At 51.2% G+C, this 13,774-nt stretch overlaps 1 protein-coding gene across 2 annotated transcripts; it reads left to right on the plus strand.

Moving 5' to 3' along the window:
- The first annotated feature begins 317 nt into the window (after positions 1–317).
- LOC103191234 (protein GPR108) lies at positions 318–10,790 on the plus strand. 2 transcript variants are annotated; one of them, XM_042345745.1, is made up of 18 exons: positions 321–474; positions 2,224–2,340; positions 3,533–3,583; positions 3,828–3,919; positions 4,655–4,833; positions 5,188–5,300; positions 5,795–5,869; positions 6,477–6,587; positions 7,126–7,259; positions 7,516–7,591; positions 7,927–8,000; positions 8,212–8,329; positions 8,649–8,779; positions 9,026–9,069; positions 9,423–9,472; positions 9,905–9,988; positions 10,131–10,252; positions 10,589–10,790. In XM_042345745.1, exons 1-18 carry the CDS (start codon positions 322–324, stop codon positions 10,674–10,676), a joined length of 1,812 nt encoding a protein of 603 aa, XP_042201679.1. In that variant the 5' UTR covers position 321; the 3' UTR covers positions 10,677–10,790. The 2 variants fall into 2 exon arrangements, 1 of the variants encoding a protein (XP_042201679.1); XR_006085946.1 differs by lacking the exon at positions 9,026–9,069 and having other exon boundaries at positions 318–474; positions 10,589–10,630.
- The last annotated feature ends 2,984 nt before the right edge of the window (positions 10,791–13,774 follow it).

A 13,774-nucleotide genomic window follows, 5' to 3' on the forward strand; every position in this document is an offset into this window, starting at 1 on the left:
GGTGCCAGCGGGGGGCGGGGCGTGGTGCCAGCGAGGGGGGACAGCGGGGGGCGGGGCGTGGTGACAGCGGGGGCGGGGGCGTGGTGACAGTGGGGAGGCGGGGTCTCCCGTACCAATGACGAGACGAGACTGCCCCTTGGTCCCGCCTGCTGTGTCATGTTACGTTGTGAGAGCTCGCAGCCGATTGGTGGAGGAGGCCGCCTGCCAGCCAGGCTGTGCCGGGAGTGGCGATTGGTCAACCGACGGGGTAGGACCCGCCTACTCACCGCCGGTTGGTGGAGGCCGACGTCTGTCAAAGCGGTGGCGGCAGGTGATTGGTGGATGGTGATGTCACTCGCTGTCACTCCCTCCCCCGGTGACATGATGGCCGCCGGCGGGAGACGGCAGCAGCAGCGGCGGCTCCTCAACACCTGTTTCCTCTGGTTTGTCGGCCTGAGCGGCGCCGCGGCCCGACTCCATCATCTGACACTGAAGGTAGACAGTCACTACACTCCCCCTCACAGTCACTACACTCTCTCACACAGTCACTGCACTCCCCCTCACAGTCACTACACTCTCTCACACAGTCACTACACTCCACCTCACAGTCACTACACTCCCTCACACAGTCACTACACTCCCCCACAGTCATTTCACTCCCCCTCACACAGTCACTACACTCTCCCCCTCACACAGTCACTAACTACACTCACCCCCTCACACAGTCACTACACTCTCCTCCTCACACAGTCACTACACTCCCCCACAGTCATTTCACTCCCCCTCACACAGTCACTACACTCTCCCCCTCACACAGTCACTAACTGCACTCACCCCCTCACACAGTCACTACACTCTACCCTCCCAGTCACTACACGCTCCCCCTCACACAGTCTCTGCACTCTCCCCCTCTCACAGTCACTACACTGATCACAAACAGTCACCGCCTTTCCTCCTTCCTTCCCTTTTCCTCTCTTCCCCCCAAAGGCCGACGTCCAGTGCCAAAACGCTCAATAGTGATAATGTTGGTGTCTGTGACGCGGAGCCTCATCACGTCATCGAGACGTCTGAAAGCGCTTCACAGAACACACTGTAAAGTGCAGTGACTGTGCATTTTGTACGCGAAAAACGCAGCGGCCAATGAATTGCCCGGGAAGCCGCTCAGTGTCAGCGACCGAGGGTTTTTAATTCCCAGGAGTTTAGCCCATTCCAACCTCGGAATATCTGCGAAGCCGGAGCGCCTCCCTCCTGATGCGCTGGAGACGCTGCGTTGCCTCGTGATCGATGCTCATCTGTAACGTGGGGACAGCTGTTGGTTTGCCCTCCCCCACCCGGCGGGTTTGGTGACGCACTTTAATCAGAAGCTGATTAAGAACGGCCGATCAAAAGCAGCCGCCGTTCAGCCGTGGTTTCCACCACCTGCTTCCCCCCCCGGACCCCCACCCTCCCCAACCCTCACCCTGCCCGACCCTCACCCCGCCCGACCCCCAGCTCGGGTCCAAAGCACTTGACTGTCCAGCTCAACTCTGACAGTCTGTGTGTTGGCCGCACTGGGGTTTAAACCTGGGACCTGCTGCTCGCTGCATTAGCAGCGTAACAGATGGTGCTGTTATTGACCGGCTGGAGTCCTGAGATGACTTCATTGGATTATGTTCAAGTTTACCTTGTCCCTGAGGAAGGTAAATAACCAACAGTAATCGTCTGGAAAGATAATGCTGTGATAATCGCCCACGCCCAGCCCCTCCTCCAGTCACAAATGGATTCACCCCACGGGTGACATTCCCGTGGTCAGATCTGGGCTTTCAGCCACTACCTCCCGAGACTCTGGAACACTCTTCCCCTATCCCTCTGCCTTGCCCCCCTCCTTCCCCATCTTCTGGTCGCGCCTGAAGACCTTCCTCATCGACCGTGCCTACGGTCACCTCCTCCCAGCTCGGGGTCCTGCTCCGCCCCTGTTGAGCGCTCTGGGACGCTGCCCTGTGTGAGAGATGTTCTGCAAATGCAAGTTGTTGCTGTTGATATAGCGCCGTCGCAAAGTGCTTCACAGGATCTGCTGTAAAGTGCATCGACTGTGTGTTTTGTGGGCGAAACGTTGTTAGTAGAATAGAAGGTAAATAAAGGGGGGGTCAGTTCTGGAGTTTCCTGAGATGAAGGAGAAGGCGAACTTTGTGTAAAATGGTGACATCTGACAAATGCTTTTACGAATTGCTGTTTTTAATTTAAAAAAAACTTCCTTCTTCTCAGGGGGACACGAGATCGAAAGTTCACCTGAACACGTTTGGTTTTTATGCCAATGGGACCCTGGAAGTCAATCTGACGAGTCTTGTGTTGAAAACGGACATCGATTTCAAAAAAATAACTGTGAGTCACCGTTGGGAGGTGCCAGAGCTATGCTGGGGGTTAGGCTGTGGGTAAGCTTATCAAAGGGAACCAACCAATAGTACAGTGAAGCTCCTACAGCTATAATAATAATAATCCTGCCATTTGAGTTTCACAGCGTATACTGTAAAGTGCATTGACTGTATACTTCGTGGGGTAGTCGATCAGCGGATCGCCTTTCCGTGAGTGATGATACCATTTTAAGAAATAATAATAATTCGGTCCCTTCAATCCACGACTGTTTGTGGGGACACCGCTGTCCGTAATTGGCTGCCGCGTTTTGGCCACAAAGTATATACAGTCAATTCATTTTACAGTATATTGTGTGAAGCGCTTTGAAAGGTCTCGAAGATGTGATAAGACACTATATCAAATGCAAGGATTATTATTATTATTGATGTGACCAATTTATTGTTTTTTTAAGGGATTATTACCCCTGGAAACGCGATCCGCCGGTCGACTAACAACCGGGTTCCTATTTACTGCTGGTAAACAGAGGCCTGTTTGTGGAGTAAGGAAACTTGCCCAACATTTTGCCCTGCCCGGGATTCGAACCCAAGTCCTCTCGCTTGCGAGGCGAGGGTTCTGACCACTGAGCTACAGGAGCTCAGGGAGTGTGAGGGTCTCTTACCATGTTTGCGAGAGCGTGAGGGAATTGTCGTGTTCCCTTCGGGCGGGAACATTGGAACATAGGAATTGCTCGAAGAGAAAAGACCAAGGTCCATCTGGTTCCTCCTGGTAGTCGAGTGCTGCAATAATGGAAACGTTCATAGCGATTAATTCTGTACGTGTTAGCCTCACATCACAGTGGGAAGCTTTGGGAAGCTTAGATCCGAAATTGCCTACTTCTTCCAAGCCAACGGAAATACCCTGTTGCTAGTCTCAGTGTTTCCCAGTGTGGCAGTTCATTCAGTCGTTGTCTCAACAAGCGCTGGGTTACACGAATGCCTCACTTCACCCCTCGCTCATTTGCTCACTCGTTCGCACTCTGCTGACACTGCTGGTAACCTTCTACACTCGGAGACGTTTAAAGGGTGAGGTAGCGTAGGCCTTGAAGTAGCCTTTCCTGAGTGTGTGCGTTGCTTACGGAAGTCGGAACGGCAATCACACATTTGCCCGCGTCTCTCGCGTCACTTTCTGCGGCTGATCCTCCCGTGTCTTCTCTTTGCACCAGATCGGGTTCAGCCTTTCCAAGTCCAAGACCGACGGCGTGTCAACCTATACGGTACGTTAAAACCGTTTCCACTTTGACTGTGCTTGCGGTCACTTCCCTCCCCCTGGCTCAGCGGCGGGCTCCGCCACTGCATTACCCTGCGTGTGTGAGGGGCGCGGTGTAAATGCAAGTTGTTGTGGTTTGCTCCGACCACCATTTCCAGCCCCTCGAGACATCCTTCCATTGCTAAATGCGCTGCGTAAATGTCTATTGTGTTGCGTTGACATTATCCGAGGATTGTGCTTTCCCGCCACAGGTAGATGAATCGGACACGTGTGTCCTGGAAAAGTACAATAAATCCACAAGGGAATCTCTCACTCTCTTCAAGTTTGATCTGAATACGAATCAGTAAGTCCTGAGCTCGGCTGGTACTGAGCTTCATACTCGTGGAGATAGATTGTCGGAATAGAATGCGCTCTCTCTCTTTCCCTGGAGGGACGCCCCCTGCTTACCTAATTCTGGAGAGTATTAGACGCAGGTTGCGAAGAGCCAAGGTTTGGGAGGGGGGTGGGGGAAGCCCAGAATGTGCATTGGGGTAACTGCTGGAGTCTAGCCAGCTAAATCCACATAGCTTGGCCCTTGAGAGAGCCAGAGAGAGAGAGAGAGAGAGAGAGTGTGCTAGGACCACCCTACCCGCTAGTTAGGAGCTTTGGCTGCAGGGTTAACAGGAGCTGAGGGGGAGAATTCCCTGCCCCCAGTGACTGGTCAGCCCTTCCAAGGGCTGTCGATGGGGACCAGTGAGTGCCCTGGAATACTGTGGATCTGCCTGGCTCAGGAGCTGGACTAGAGACCATCACAGAGGCCTGGGTCGATTCCGACTTTCCGTGGCCAAGCATGTCACCTCGGAGCCAGTTCAGCCCCAAGGAGACTCTGCTTCCCTCCCTCCCCCCCCCCCCCCCCCCCCCGCGCCCCAACCACCGGCGATTAGTATGCTTGGGGGAGCCCAAAGTGTGCGTTGGGGTAACTGTTGGAGTCTAACTAGCCATTGAGAGAGAGCGCTGTCTGGCAAGCTTTTCCGCTGCTTGTCCAGCTAGGATCACCCACATGGTGTTGGAGACAGATGTACAACCCTTGTGCCGGCAGAGTCTCCGTGAAGAAGTTTGGCGAGCAAAGGCAGCTGCTGATCGATGGCACAGACAAGGTGCGTGATGTGCCGTCCCAGACAGAGTCGGCCAAACCGGTGATCGGTGCCGATAAACAGAAGAATAAACTGCCCGCGAAATCCCAAAATGGTACTGCCGGGAATCCGTCCAAAACTCCAGGTAACATTTAACATCAATTTAACAACATTTAATGTTGAGTCCCTGTAGTTCAGTGGTTAGAGCAAGCGAGAGGACCCGGGTTCCGTTCCCGGACGGGTCTGCAGAACCTTAGGCAAGTTTCCTTATCACGTCATTGAGACATCTCAAAGCGCTCCGCAGAATATATTGTAAAGTGGAGTGACGCAGCAGCCAATTGCGCACAGTGACCCACAAACAGTTGTGGGCCGAATGGCCTCCTTTTGTTCTGTAAATGTAAAACATCAATGGTGATACCTCGCGTAGCTCGTCCAAAGTTGCAGGGCCCCCCGAGCTGTATCTGATCCCGACCCTAACTGACCTTTAAACACTTGTCAGAGAAAAGCAGAAGGAAACGGGAGCAAAGTTCGATCGAGAGCAACAAGACTGACAGCCAGAGCAACACAGTGAAGAAACAAATCGGGAGCAACGACCAGGTCAAAGCCAAACAGGTTGGGGATGTGTGAGCGCGCAAGTTACTGAGGGAGGTGGGAAGGTGTGGGTCGTGATAACGAGATAATTGGAGTTGAGGTACAGATCAGCCATGATCTTATAGAACGGCAGAACAGGCTCGAGGGGCTGAATGGCCTCCTCCTATTCCTACGCGCCCAGAAAACAACACTTGCACCAGTGGGTTTGAACAATTCAAAGGAAAGGTTTATTTTGTGTAAAAAAAAAAGGGGGAACTACCTCTTCACATTCATCTTCTCCAGACTCCCCTTTACCTCTCCAGCTCCCGGCCCCATACCCGTGACGTGCTTATCAGCCAGACGCTGGGGCCCAACTAGTACATACGGCTGGAAGTCAAAACAGGTCTGATTGAAATCCTGCGGCACATGCCTCGTAAGCGAGAGGACGTGGTTTCGATTCCCGGGCAGGTCAGGGGGAAACCTCCACATACCTCTTGCTTACCTTCTTTCTCCCTCTCTCTGTCTCGCAACAAAAGGGCAAGAAGACTGAAGACGCGAAGATGGAAACCTTTTATCCACTCGGGAAAATGAACGATTCCTACAACTTTAACGTAAGAATTTCATCTTCCAATCCATCCATCCTCGGGGACACTTGACACTAAGCGCTTTTTTTTAATTGCAAAACCTGAATTTTGACTTATTGAACATTGTCCCATTTTTGAGGTGTGGGAGAGTGAGAAGTGCCAAATAATAATAATCCTCGCGATTTGATACAGCGGTTTTATGTTTTAAAAAAAAAAGGGGAAGCCACAAGTCTTTTTGTGGTGTAATGTGTGGAGCCCTGTGGTTAGAGAGCTCACCTCGCAAGCGAGGATTTCGGGTCGGGGCAAAACCTGAGGCAAGTTTCCTTACTCCACAGATACACACTCACACACGCACACGCCTCTGTTTACCCAGCAGTAAGCAGGAACCCAGTTGTCAGTTGATTGGTGATTCGCTTTCCCGGAGGTAATAATCCCTTCAACAACAATAATAATGTGGTCACTCAATCCATGACTATTTGCGGGGACACTGCTGTGCACAATTGGCTGCCACGTTTCGCCCACAAAATATACAGTCAATTCACTTTACAGTGTGTCCTGGGAAGCGCTTGATCAGGCGCTGTATCAAAGGTCAGGATTTTTATTATATTATTGTTTTGTGATGTTGTTATTGCAGTTCTTTGTGAAGGTGATGTCCACGAAGGAGCAAGGCCTGTATACCCTGAGCTTTCACAACTGCTACAACGCAGCCCCGGGAAAGCAAGGTGCGGTGGTGTTCGATATGAAGGTGAGTCAATGAACCTTCCTCTAACTGATCCTTCTAAACCAGGGGGGTTCCCAAACTTTCTCCCAGCTCCTCGGGCCCCGAAACGATCTCTCGGCCCCCGTCCCCCCACATGCTCTAACCCGCTGGACCTGAGCTGTATTTATAACTATAATAATAATAATCCTTGCATTTGATATATGCACCTTATCACATCTTCGAGATGTCTCAAAGCGCTTCACAGGATTTCACTGTGAAGTGGAAAGACTGTGGGTTTTGTGGGCGGGCAAACACGTCAGCCGGTTTGCGACCAGCGACGACATCCCAGGGAGATCAACAACAACAACAACTTGCTGTATTTATGCAGCGCCCCCTCACCAAGGGTAGCGTCCCAGTCAAAACCATTTGAGTCGCCCTCGGTTCCAAACCCCTGACTGTCTAGCGCCTTGAGATGTTGTCCCGATGTGAAAAGCACCTAATACAAATGTCATTTGGTATTTAGTATTTTGAATTGAGCGTTTCCAGCAGAGGCCGTGACTTTCTAAATCTTCCTTTTCCCTAGATTGATATAAGAGCGAGGAATCCTAAGAACTTCCTGTCAGCCGGGGAAATGCCGCTGCCTCTGTTGTACATGGTCATGTCTGGCTTCTTCTTCACTGCGGCTGTATACTGGGTTTACTTGCTCCTGAAGTACAGGTACAGCAAGCCTTTCCACAACTCCTTTCCTTACCCGACTTTGATTGACTTTGTTATCCGTCCGGATAATACTACTACTACTACTACTACTAATGATCCTCGCATTTGATATAGAGCCTTACCACGTCTCAAAGTGCTTCCCAGGATACACTGTAAAGTGAAATGACTGTTTTTTTTTGGATTTTACTTGACAAAAACTGCTCCCAGACTTTTAAAACCCCATTCTGTGTATCTGCCTCTCTGTCCCCACACTCAGGTTCAGTGTCTTTAAAATCCACTGGCTGATGGCTTCACTTGCGTTCACCAAGACTGTTTCCATCCTGTTCCACGCTGTGAGTATAATAATAATAGAGTTTGCTATAGGAGTGGAAGCCATTTTTACTCGCACTCCACATCTTTCCTTCTTTCCTCAGCTAGGACTGGGGTGATGGGGGGACGGAGTTTAGTGTGTGTGATAGGGAGCCAGTGGAGCCTGGCGAGGCCTGGGGTGATGGGGGATGGAGTTTGCCACGGGTGAGTATGCAGGCAGCGGAGTTTGGGGATTAGATTATCATATGCAAGAGCGTGACGTTTTTATAATCAACAGGGATCACTCAAGACAGGTTGAGCTTGTATTACACGGCTGATTCCAGCCAGGCTAATGTACATAGATTTGTCTCCCTTACAGATAAACTACCATTTCATTGCTGTTCGAGGGTATGCCATTGAAGGCTGGGCTGTGATGTACTACATCACTCATCTGTGAGTATATTGATTACAGAGTTCTAGAAATTATCATATTATAATAATCCTTGCATTTGATGCTGCGCCTTATCATGTTGTTGAGATGTCTCGAAGCGCTCCACAGAATACTCTGTAAAGTGGATTGGCACTACCCTGCATGAGCGAGGGCTGCTGCGTAAATGCAAGCTGCTGGTCTGTGGTGTTTGACAGTGTTTTCCTTGTTGTGAAGGTTGAAAGGCGCTCTGCTCTTCATCACTTTGGCTCTAATCGGCACTGGCTGGGCATTCGTCAAGTACATTCTGTCAGACAAGGACAAGAAGATCTTCATGATAGTCATTCCTCTCCAGGTCAGTGGTGTGTGTGTGTGAGTGCGCGCGGGTATAGGTGTCTGTGTGTGGGGTATGGGTGTGCGGGTGCGGGTATGTGTGGGTATGAGTGTGTGCGGGTGTGTGTGTGAGTGCTTGCAGGTCTGGTTGTGTGTGCATGGGGGTGTCGGGGATGTGTGAACGTGTGTGTGATTCTGCACATGTGACTGTAACAAACAATAAAGAATCCTTCCATTGGATACAGCGCCTTTCACACGGGCGGGTAATGTCTCGAAGCGTTTCAGAGTTTAACAGAGACTTTGCGCATTTTGTAGACATTTTGTTGCGTCTCTGCTTCAAGGTATTGGCGAATACAGCTTATATAATCATCGAGTCAACAGAGGAAGGGACCAGTGATTACGCCTTGTGGAAGGAGACCTTGTTTCTGGTGGACCTGATCTGCTGTGGGGCCATCCTGTTTCCTGTCGTGTGGTAAGAATCTTCATCAAAGGCTAAAGAGAGAGAGTACAGCGAGGGGTGGTCTTGGATTTTCTTTTTAGGGCGATACTCAATCCTCTGGGGACGGGGGTCTGTCGGGTCACAGAGTTTTGTGCAGGAGAGAGGAAAGACACATCTTGTGAAGCGCTTTTGGGACCTGCTCCAGACGTGGGTGAAAAGACAAACGAGCTATTGGTCCACGTCCCAGTTTCATTCCCTACATCGCTTTCTGCCTTTCAGGTCGATCAGACACTTGCAAGAGGCGTCCAGTACGGATGGTAAAGGTCAGTGACCTGCAGGTTAATCCTGTCCCTGGGAAGTCCTGCACTCGGTAGCTTGAGAGCTCCATTTACTGCCTTCAGTAAATACTAGAAGGTCTCATATCAGTGTCATTTCCCCCTTTTTTTGCTGTTACCTGGTGTTCTGATGTTCTCCATGTTGACTCCTTGATTTAGGTGCCTGGAAAATTGTCTTGTAAGGCAGTGTGTGTGTGTGTGTGTCTGTGTGTGTCGCTCTCCCCTGTTCTAATCGAGATATAGAAGCTGTTGAAGATTGTGTTGTGGCTGCAGAAGGTCTGATCTCTCATTTCTCTTCACTAACTGTTTGTTTCTCTCCTGCATCTGACGTCGATCGGCAGCTGCTATGAGCCTGGCCAAGCTGAAACTCTTCAGACATTTTTATGTTATGGTAGGTACCTGCACTGGCAGTGACAACAACAATGTGCTTATATATAGGACCCCTCATGCGAGGTAGCGTCCCAGAGCGCTGGGTACCCGCAACAACAACAAATGGCATTTACATAGTGCCGATGGCGAGTCAGACAGGGCAGGCAGACAAGGAGCAGCTCAGAGTAACCATACTATGAGTTAAGGCTGTCTGATAGTAGGGGGCAGTTTGAGAGCTCTCCCTGACCCTCTGCTTCAAGCAAAGATGTGGGAGTCCGTCTGTTCGTCTGTCTGCAGATCTGTGTTATTCAGTGTTGGTTCATCCACAAGACACACACATAGTCGTTGAACTTCACACTGTATCCCGTGACCCACTGTGGACCTGAAAGGCGCTGCGTCGAACATAAGGTAATGATGGAAAATTATCTTCACGGTTTTTCTCTCTTTTCTGCAGATTGTTTGTTACATCTACTTCACCAGGATCATCGCCATTCTCCTCAAATTCACCGTCCCATTCGAGTGGCAGTGGCTGTACAGTGTAAGTCTGACATGACGTGACACAGATACAAAACACAGCAGTGTAGCCTTCACAGAACAAACTGTAAAATGTAGTGACTGTTTAGTTGGTTGCAGTGTCAGACTGCTCTGTGATCAGCAACTGTTTTTGTGAACCCCCTCAGCTCCTTGTAGAGGTGTCCACACTGGTGTTCTTTATCTTAACCGGCTACAAGTTCCGGCCGGCCTGCAATAACCCTTACCTGCAGCTGCCACTAGACGAGGAAGATATTACAATGGATGAGGTGTAAGTAACAATTTTTAATCCATCAGAATAATGCAACGGAGGTCATTTCATGTCTTAAGTAATTCGGAGCTTTGCAGCTTTCCCTTTTTTGGAGGGTGCGGGATGGGGGTGGGGAGTTATCTTTCTTTGTGTTTTGTAATTGTTATAATCCTCGTATCCGATGTGCTGCTTTTCACACGTGAAGGACGTCTCAAAGCGCTTCACAGGATACACTGTCTCTAACGTTCATCTGAACAGATGGTGTGGTGGTTATGGGGTTGGGGTCGAGGAGGAAGAGAGAGAGAGAACCTCATACAACGTGGACTATTAACTTACAAAGTGCATTTTCTCAAATAGATTGACTGAGTCGGGTTTGCTGGAAAATGTGACCAAATTGAAGAAAACTAGCAATGGGAGAGACAAACTGCGGGATACCTCTTTATGAAGCCGCCGTATTCTGTCTCTCTGCGTGTGAGTGAGTGTGTGTGAGTGTGAATGAAGTAAAAACCTTTCCCAGAACCCAGCCACTGCACCCCGAAGCTGTGGAACTCTCTCCCTCAGTCACTCCGCCTTGCGCCCCCCCCCTCTCCATTTTCAGCTCGCTCTTGAAGACCTTCCTCTTCGACTGTGCCTACAGTCATCTTCCCCCCCCCCCCACCTCCCCCTGTCTCAGGGTCGGGCTCCGCCACTGTTAAGCACTCTGAGAAGCCATCTGGCGTGAAGGACGCTATATAAATGCAAGCTCTCGTTCTCCATCGAATTTTCTAGAACTGTTAGGAGGAGAACACAAACACACACGAACAAACGTGACTGATTTACCTGCACATGGGGAATGCAATGAAGATGTACCTTCATACCGTAGAGTCCATTGGAATACTCTCTTTCTAAACCTTCACGACCCGACTTGCTGAAGCCGTGTTCGCATCTTCTACCCAGTGACGTGTGGCACATGTGGCTCAGCTCCTTTGTTAAGCTCCACTTTTCCCACACATTGAAATCTTGGCCCTGTTTTTTTTTAAAACCTTTGGCTTTTCTGGAGAGAGAGAGAGGGGGTGGGGGGGTGACGACGATGAGAAATGGAATGGTGTTCAGTTGAGGTACTCTTCCCCTCTTCCCCCCCCCCCCCCCACCCACTCACTTTAGTTCCTTGCTCAGTACTATTTAAGGAGGCCCTGTTATTGCCTCCTTCACACCCATAATGCGGTTTCACTGGCCCGACTTCAGGAGAGCGGCAGGACCCGGCCCTGTGCCGAGCCTGGGTTACACTGTGGGGTGGAGCGCCATTTGGACTGCGTGAGAGTGCGTGTGTGTGTGTTCTCTCTCCCTTTAGGCTGACGTGAATACTTGCAACCCGACTGGCACTTCAAGGGGGACCAACGATGTATAAATCGGCGATTGTGTGTGTGTGTATATATATATAATATATTTATATATTGTCACCCCCCCCCCCTCACCCTTCCCACTCCCCCAAACACCCTCCCATTGTGGCAGTTCTACTTAATGCGGCTACACGCCTGAATCCTGCAGGACAGAGCTCGGTTTCTCAGCCCTAATACTCCTCGCTTGGAGGCTGCGGAAGGAGGTTTCAGCTGACTTGCTCCCAATAAAACTCCCGTACCTTATTCGCCAGCCCTTAGGGAATCTTGGGACATCTTCCACATAGGGTCCGTCCGCCCACACTCTTTTCCCGCTTTCCCAGCCCAACGGATCCAATGCGACCAACAACAAATTACATTTGTGTAGCGCCTTTCACGCCTGGAGGACGTACCAAAGTGTTGCATTGCCAGTAACCCCCACGAACCATTCTTTCAGCTTTCACCCCCCTCCCCCCTGCCCCCCCCCCTCCCCCCTGCCCCCCCCCCCCCCCAAATTGCCAGGAGCACTTTTTATGTTTTCTTTTGACGTCGACTCTTTCGAGCCGCGCGACGTTTCTCTGAACGGAACGTCTCGATGGGGGAAGGGGGTGGGGGGGGATAATTTGCGGGTCGTGGGCAGTAAGTCAGTGGACCTGTTCCCCCCCCCCCACCCGCCCCCGTGTCCACGTGACCAGGCCAGTAGAGGAGTGAGGTGCATTTTTCCGAGATGCTCCTTCTCTGGACTTTGGACAGATCTGGAAAAGCTCCCGTCTGGACCAATGTTATCTGAACTTCCTTTAATAAAGTGTGCAAAGGACGAGCAGCCCCCGCACCCCCCCCCCCCCCCACCCCATCACCCCCTGACCCCACCCCATCACCCCCTGACCCCACCCCCCTCACCCCACCCCTCACCCCCCACCCCCCGTCCCTCTCTCTCGCTCTTCTCCCCTTGTCCTGGTTTGGGTGCCGCCCCCCGACTGGTCACTGGATTCAAACTTCCAAATCTTTGCCATTTGAGCCTTTTTTTTTAAATATACTGTGTGTATATATATATACACACGTGTGTGTGTGTATATATACACGTGTGTGTGTATATATATATACATGTGTGTGTGTGTGTATATATACATGTGTGTGTATATATATATATATACATGTGTGTGTGTATATACACGTGTGTGTGTGTGTATATACACGTGTGCGTATATATATATACATGTGTGTGTGTGTGTGTATATACACGTGTGTGTGTGTGTATATATATATACATGTGTGTGTGTGTGTATATATATGACGGGAAGCCATGCGTTTGAGTTTGTAAAAATGATCAGTAAAATGCAAACCTTTGCTGATCTGAGACGGCTGTTTTCTTACCCGCGACACCCACAGGACCGGGACTGAGGGACACCCCCACACACCCCCCCACACACACACAGTCACACACACCCCCACACACACCCCCACACACACACAGTCACACACACCCCCACACACACCCCCCCACACACAGTCACACACACCCCCACACACCCACACACACCCACACACACACAGTCACACACACCCCCACACACACCCACACACACACACAGTCACACACACCCCCACACACACCCACAGTCACACACACCCCCACACAGTCACACACACCCCCACACACACCCCCACACACAGTCACACACACCCCCACACACAGTCACACACACAGTCACACACACACACACACACACAGTCACACACCCCCACACACACACCCCACACACAGTCACACACACCCCCACACAGTCACACACACCCCCACACACACACCCCCACACACAGTCACACACACCCCCCACACACACCCCCACACACAGTCACACCCCCACACACCCACACACACACAGTCACACACACCCCCACACACAGACACCCCCACACAGTCACAGTCACACACACCCCCACACACACACACCCCACACACAGTCACACACACCCCCACACACAGACACCCCCACACAGTCACACGCCCCCACACACAGACACCCCCCACACAGTCACACACACCCCCACACACAGTCACACACACCCCCACCCCCACACACAGACACCCCCCACACAGTCACAGTCACACACACCCACACGCGCCGAAGGAACGCTCCGGGAGTGCGGGGACTGTGGCGGCGCCGAGAGCTCTACAGCGGTCAGA

The sequence above is a fragment of the Callorhinchus milii genome, unplaced genomic scaffold, assembly GCF_018977255.1.
Source record: "Callorhinchus milii isolate IMCB2004 unplaced genomic scaffold, IMCB_Cmil_1.0 Scaffold87, whole genome shotgun sequence".
Lineage (NCBI taxonomy): Eukaryota > Metazoa > Chordata > Chondrichthyes > Chimaeriformes > Callorhinchidae > Callorhinchus > Callorhinchus milii.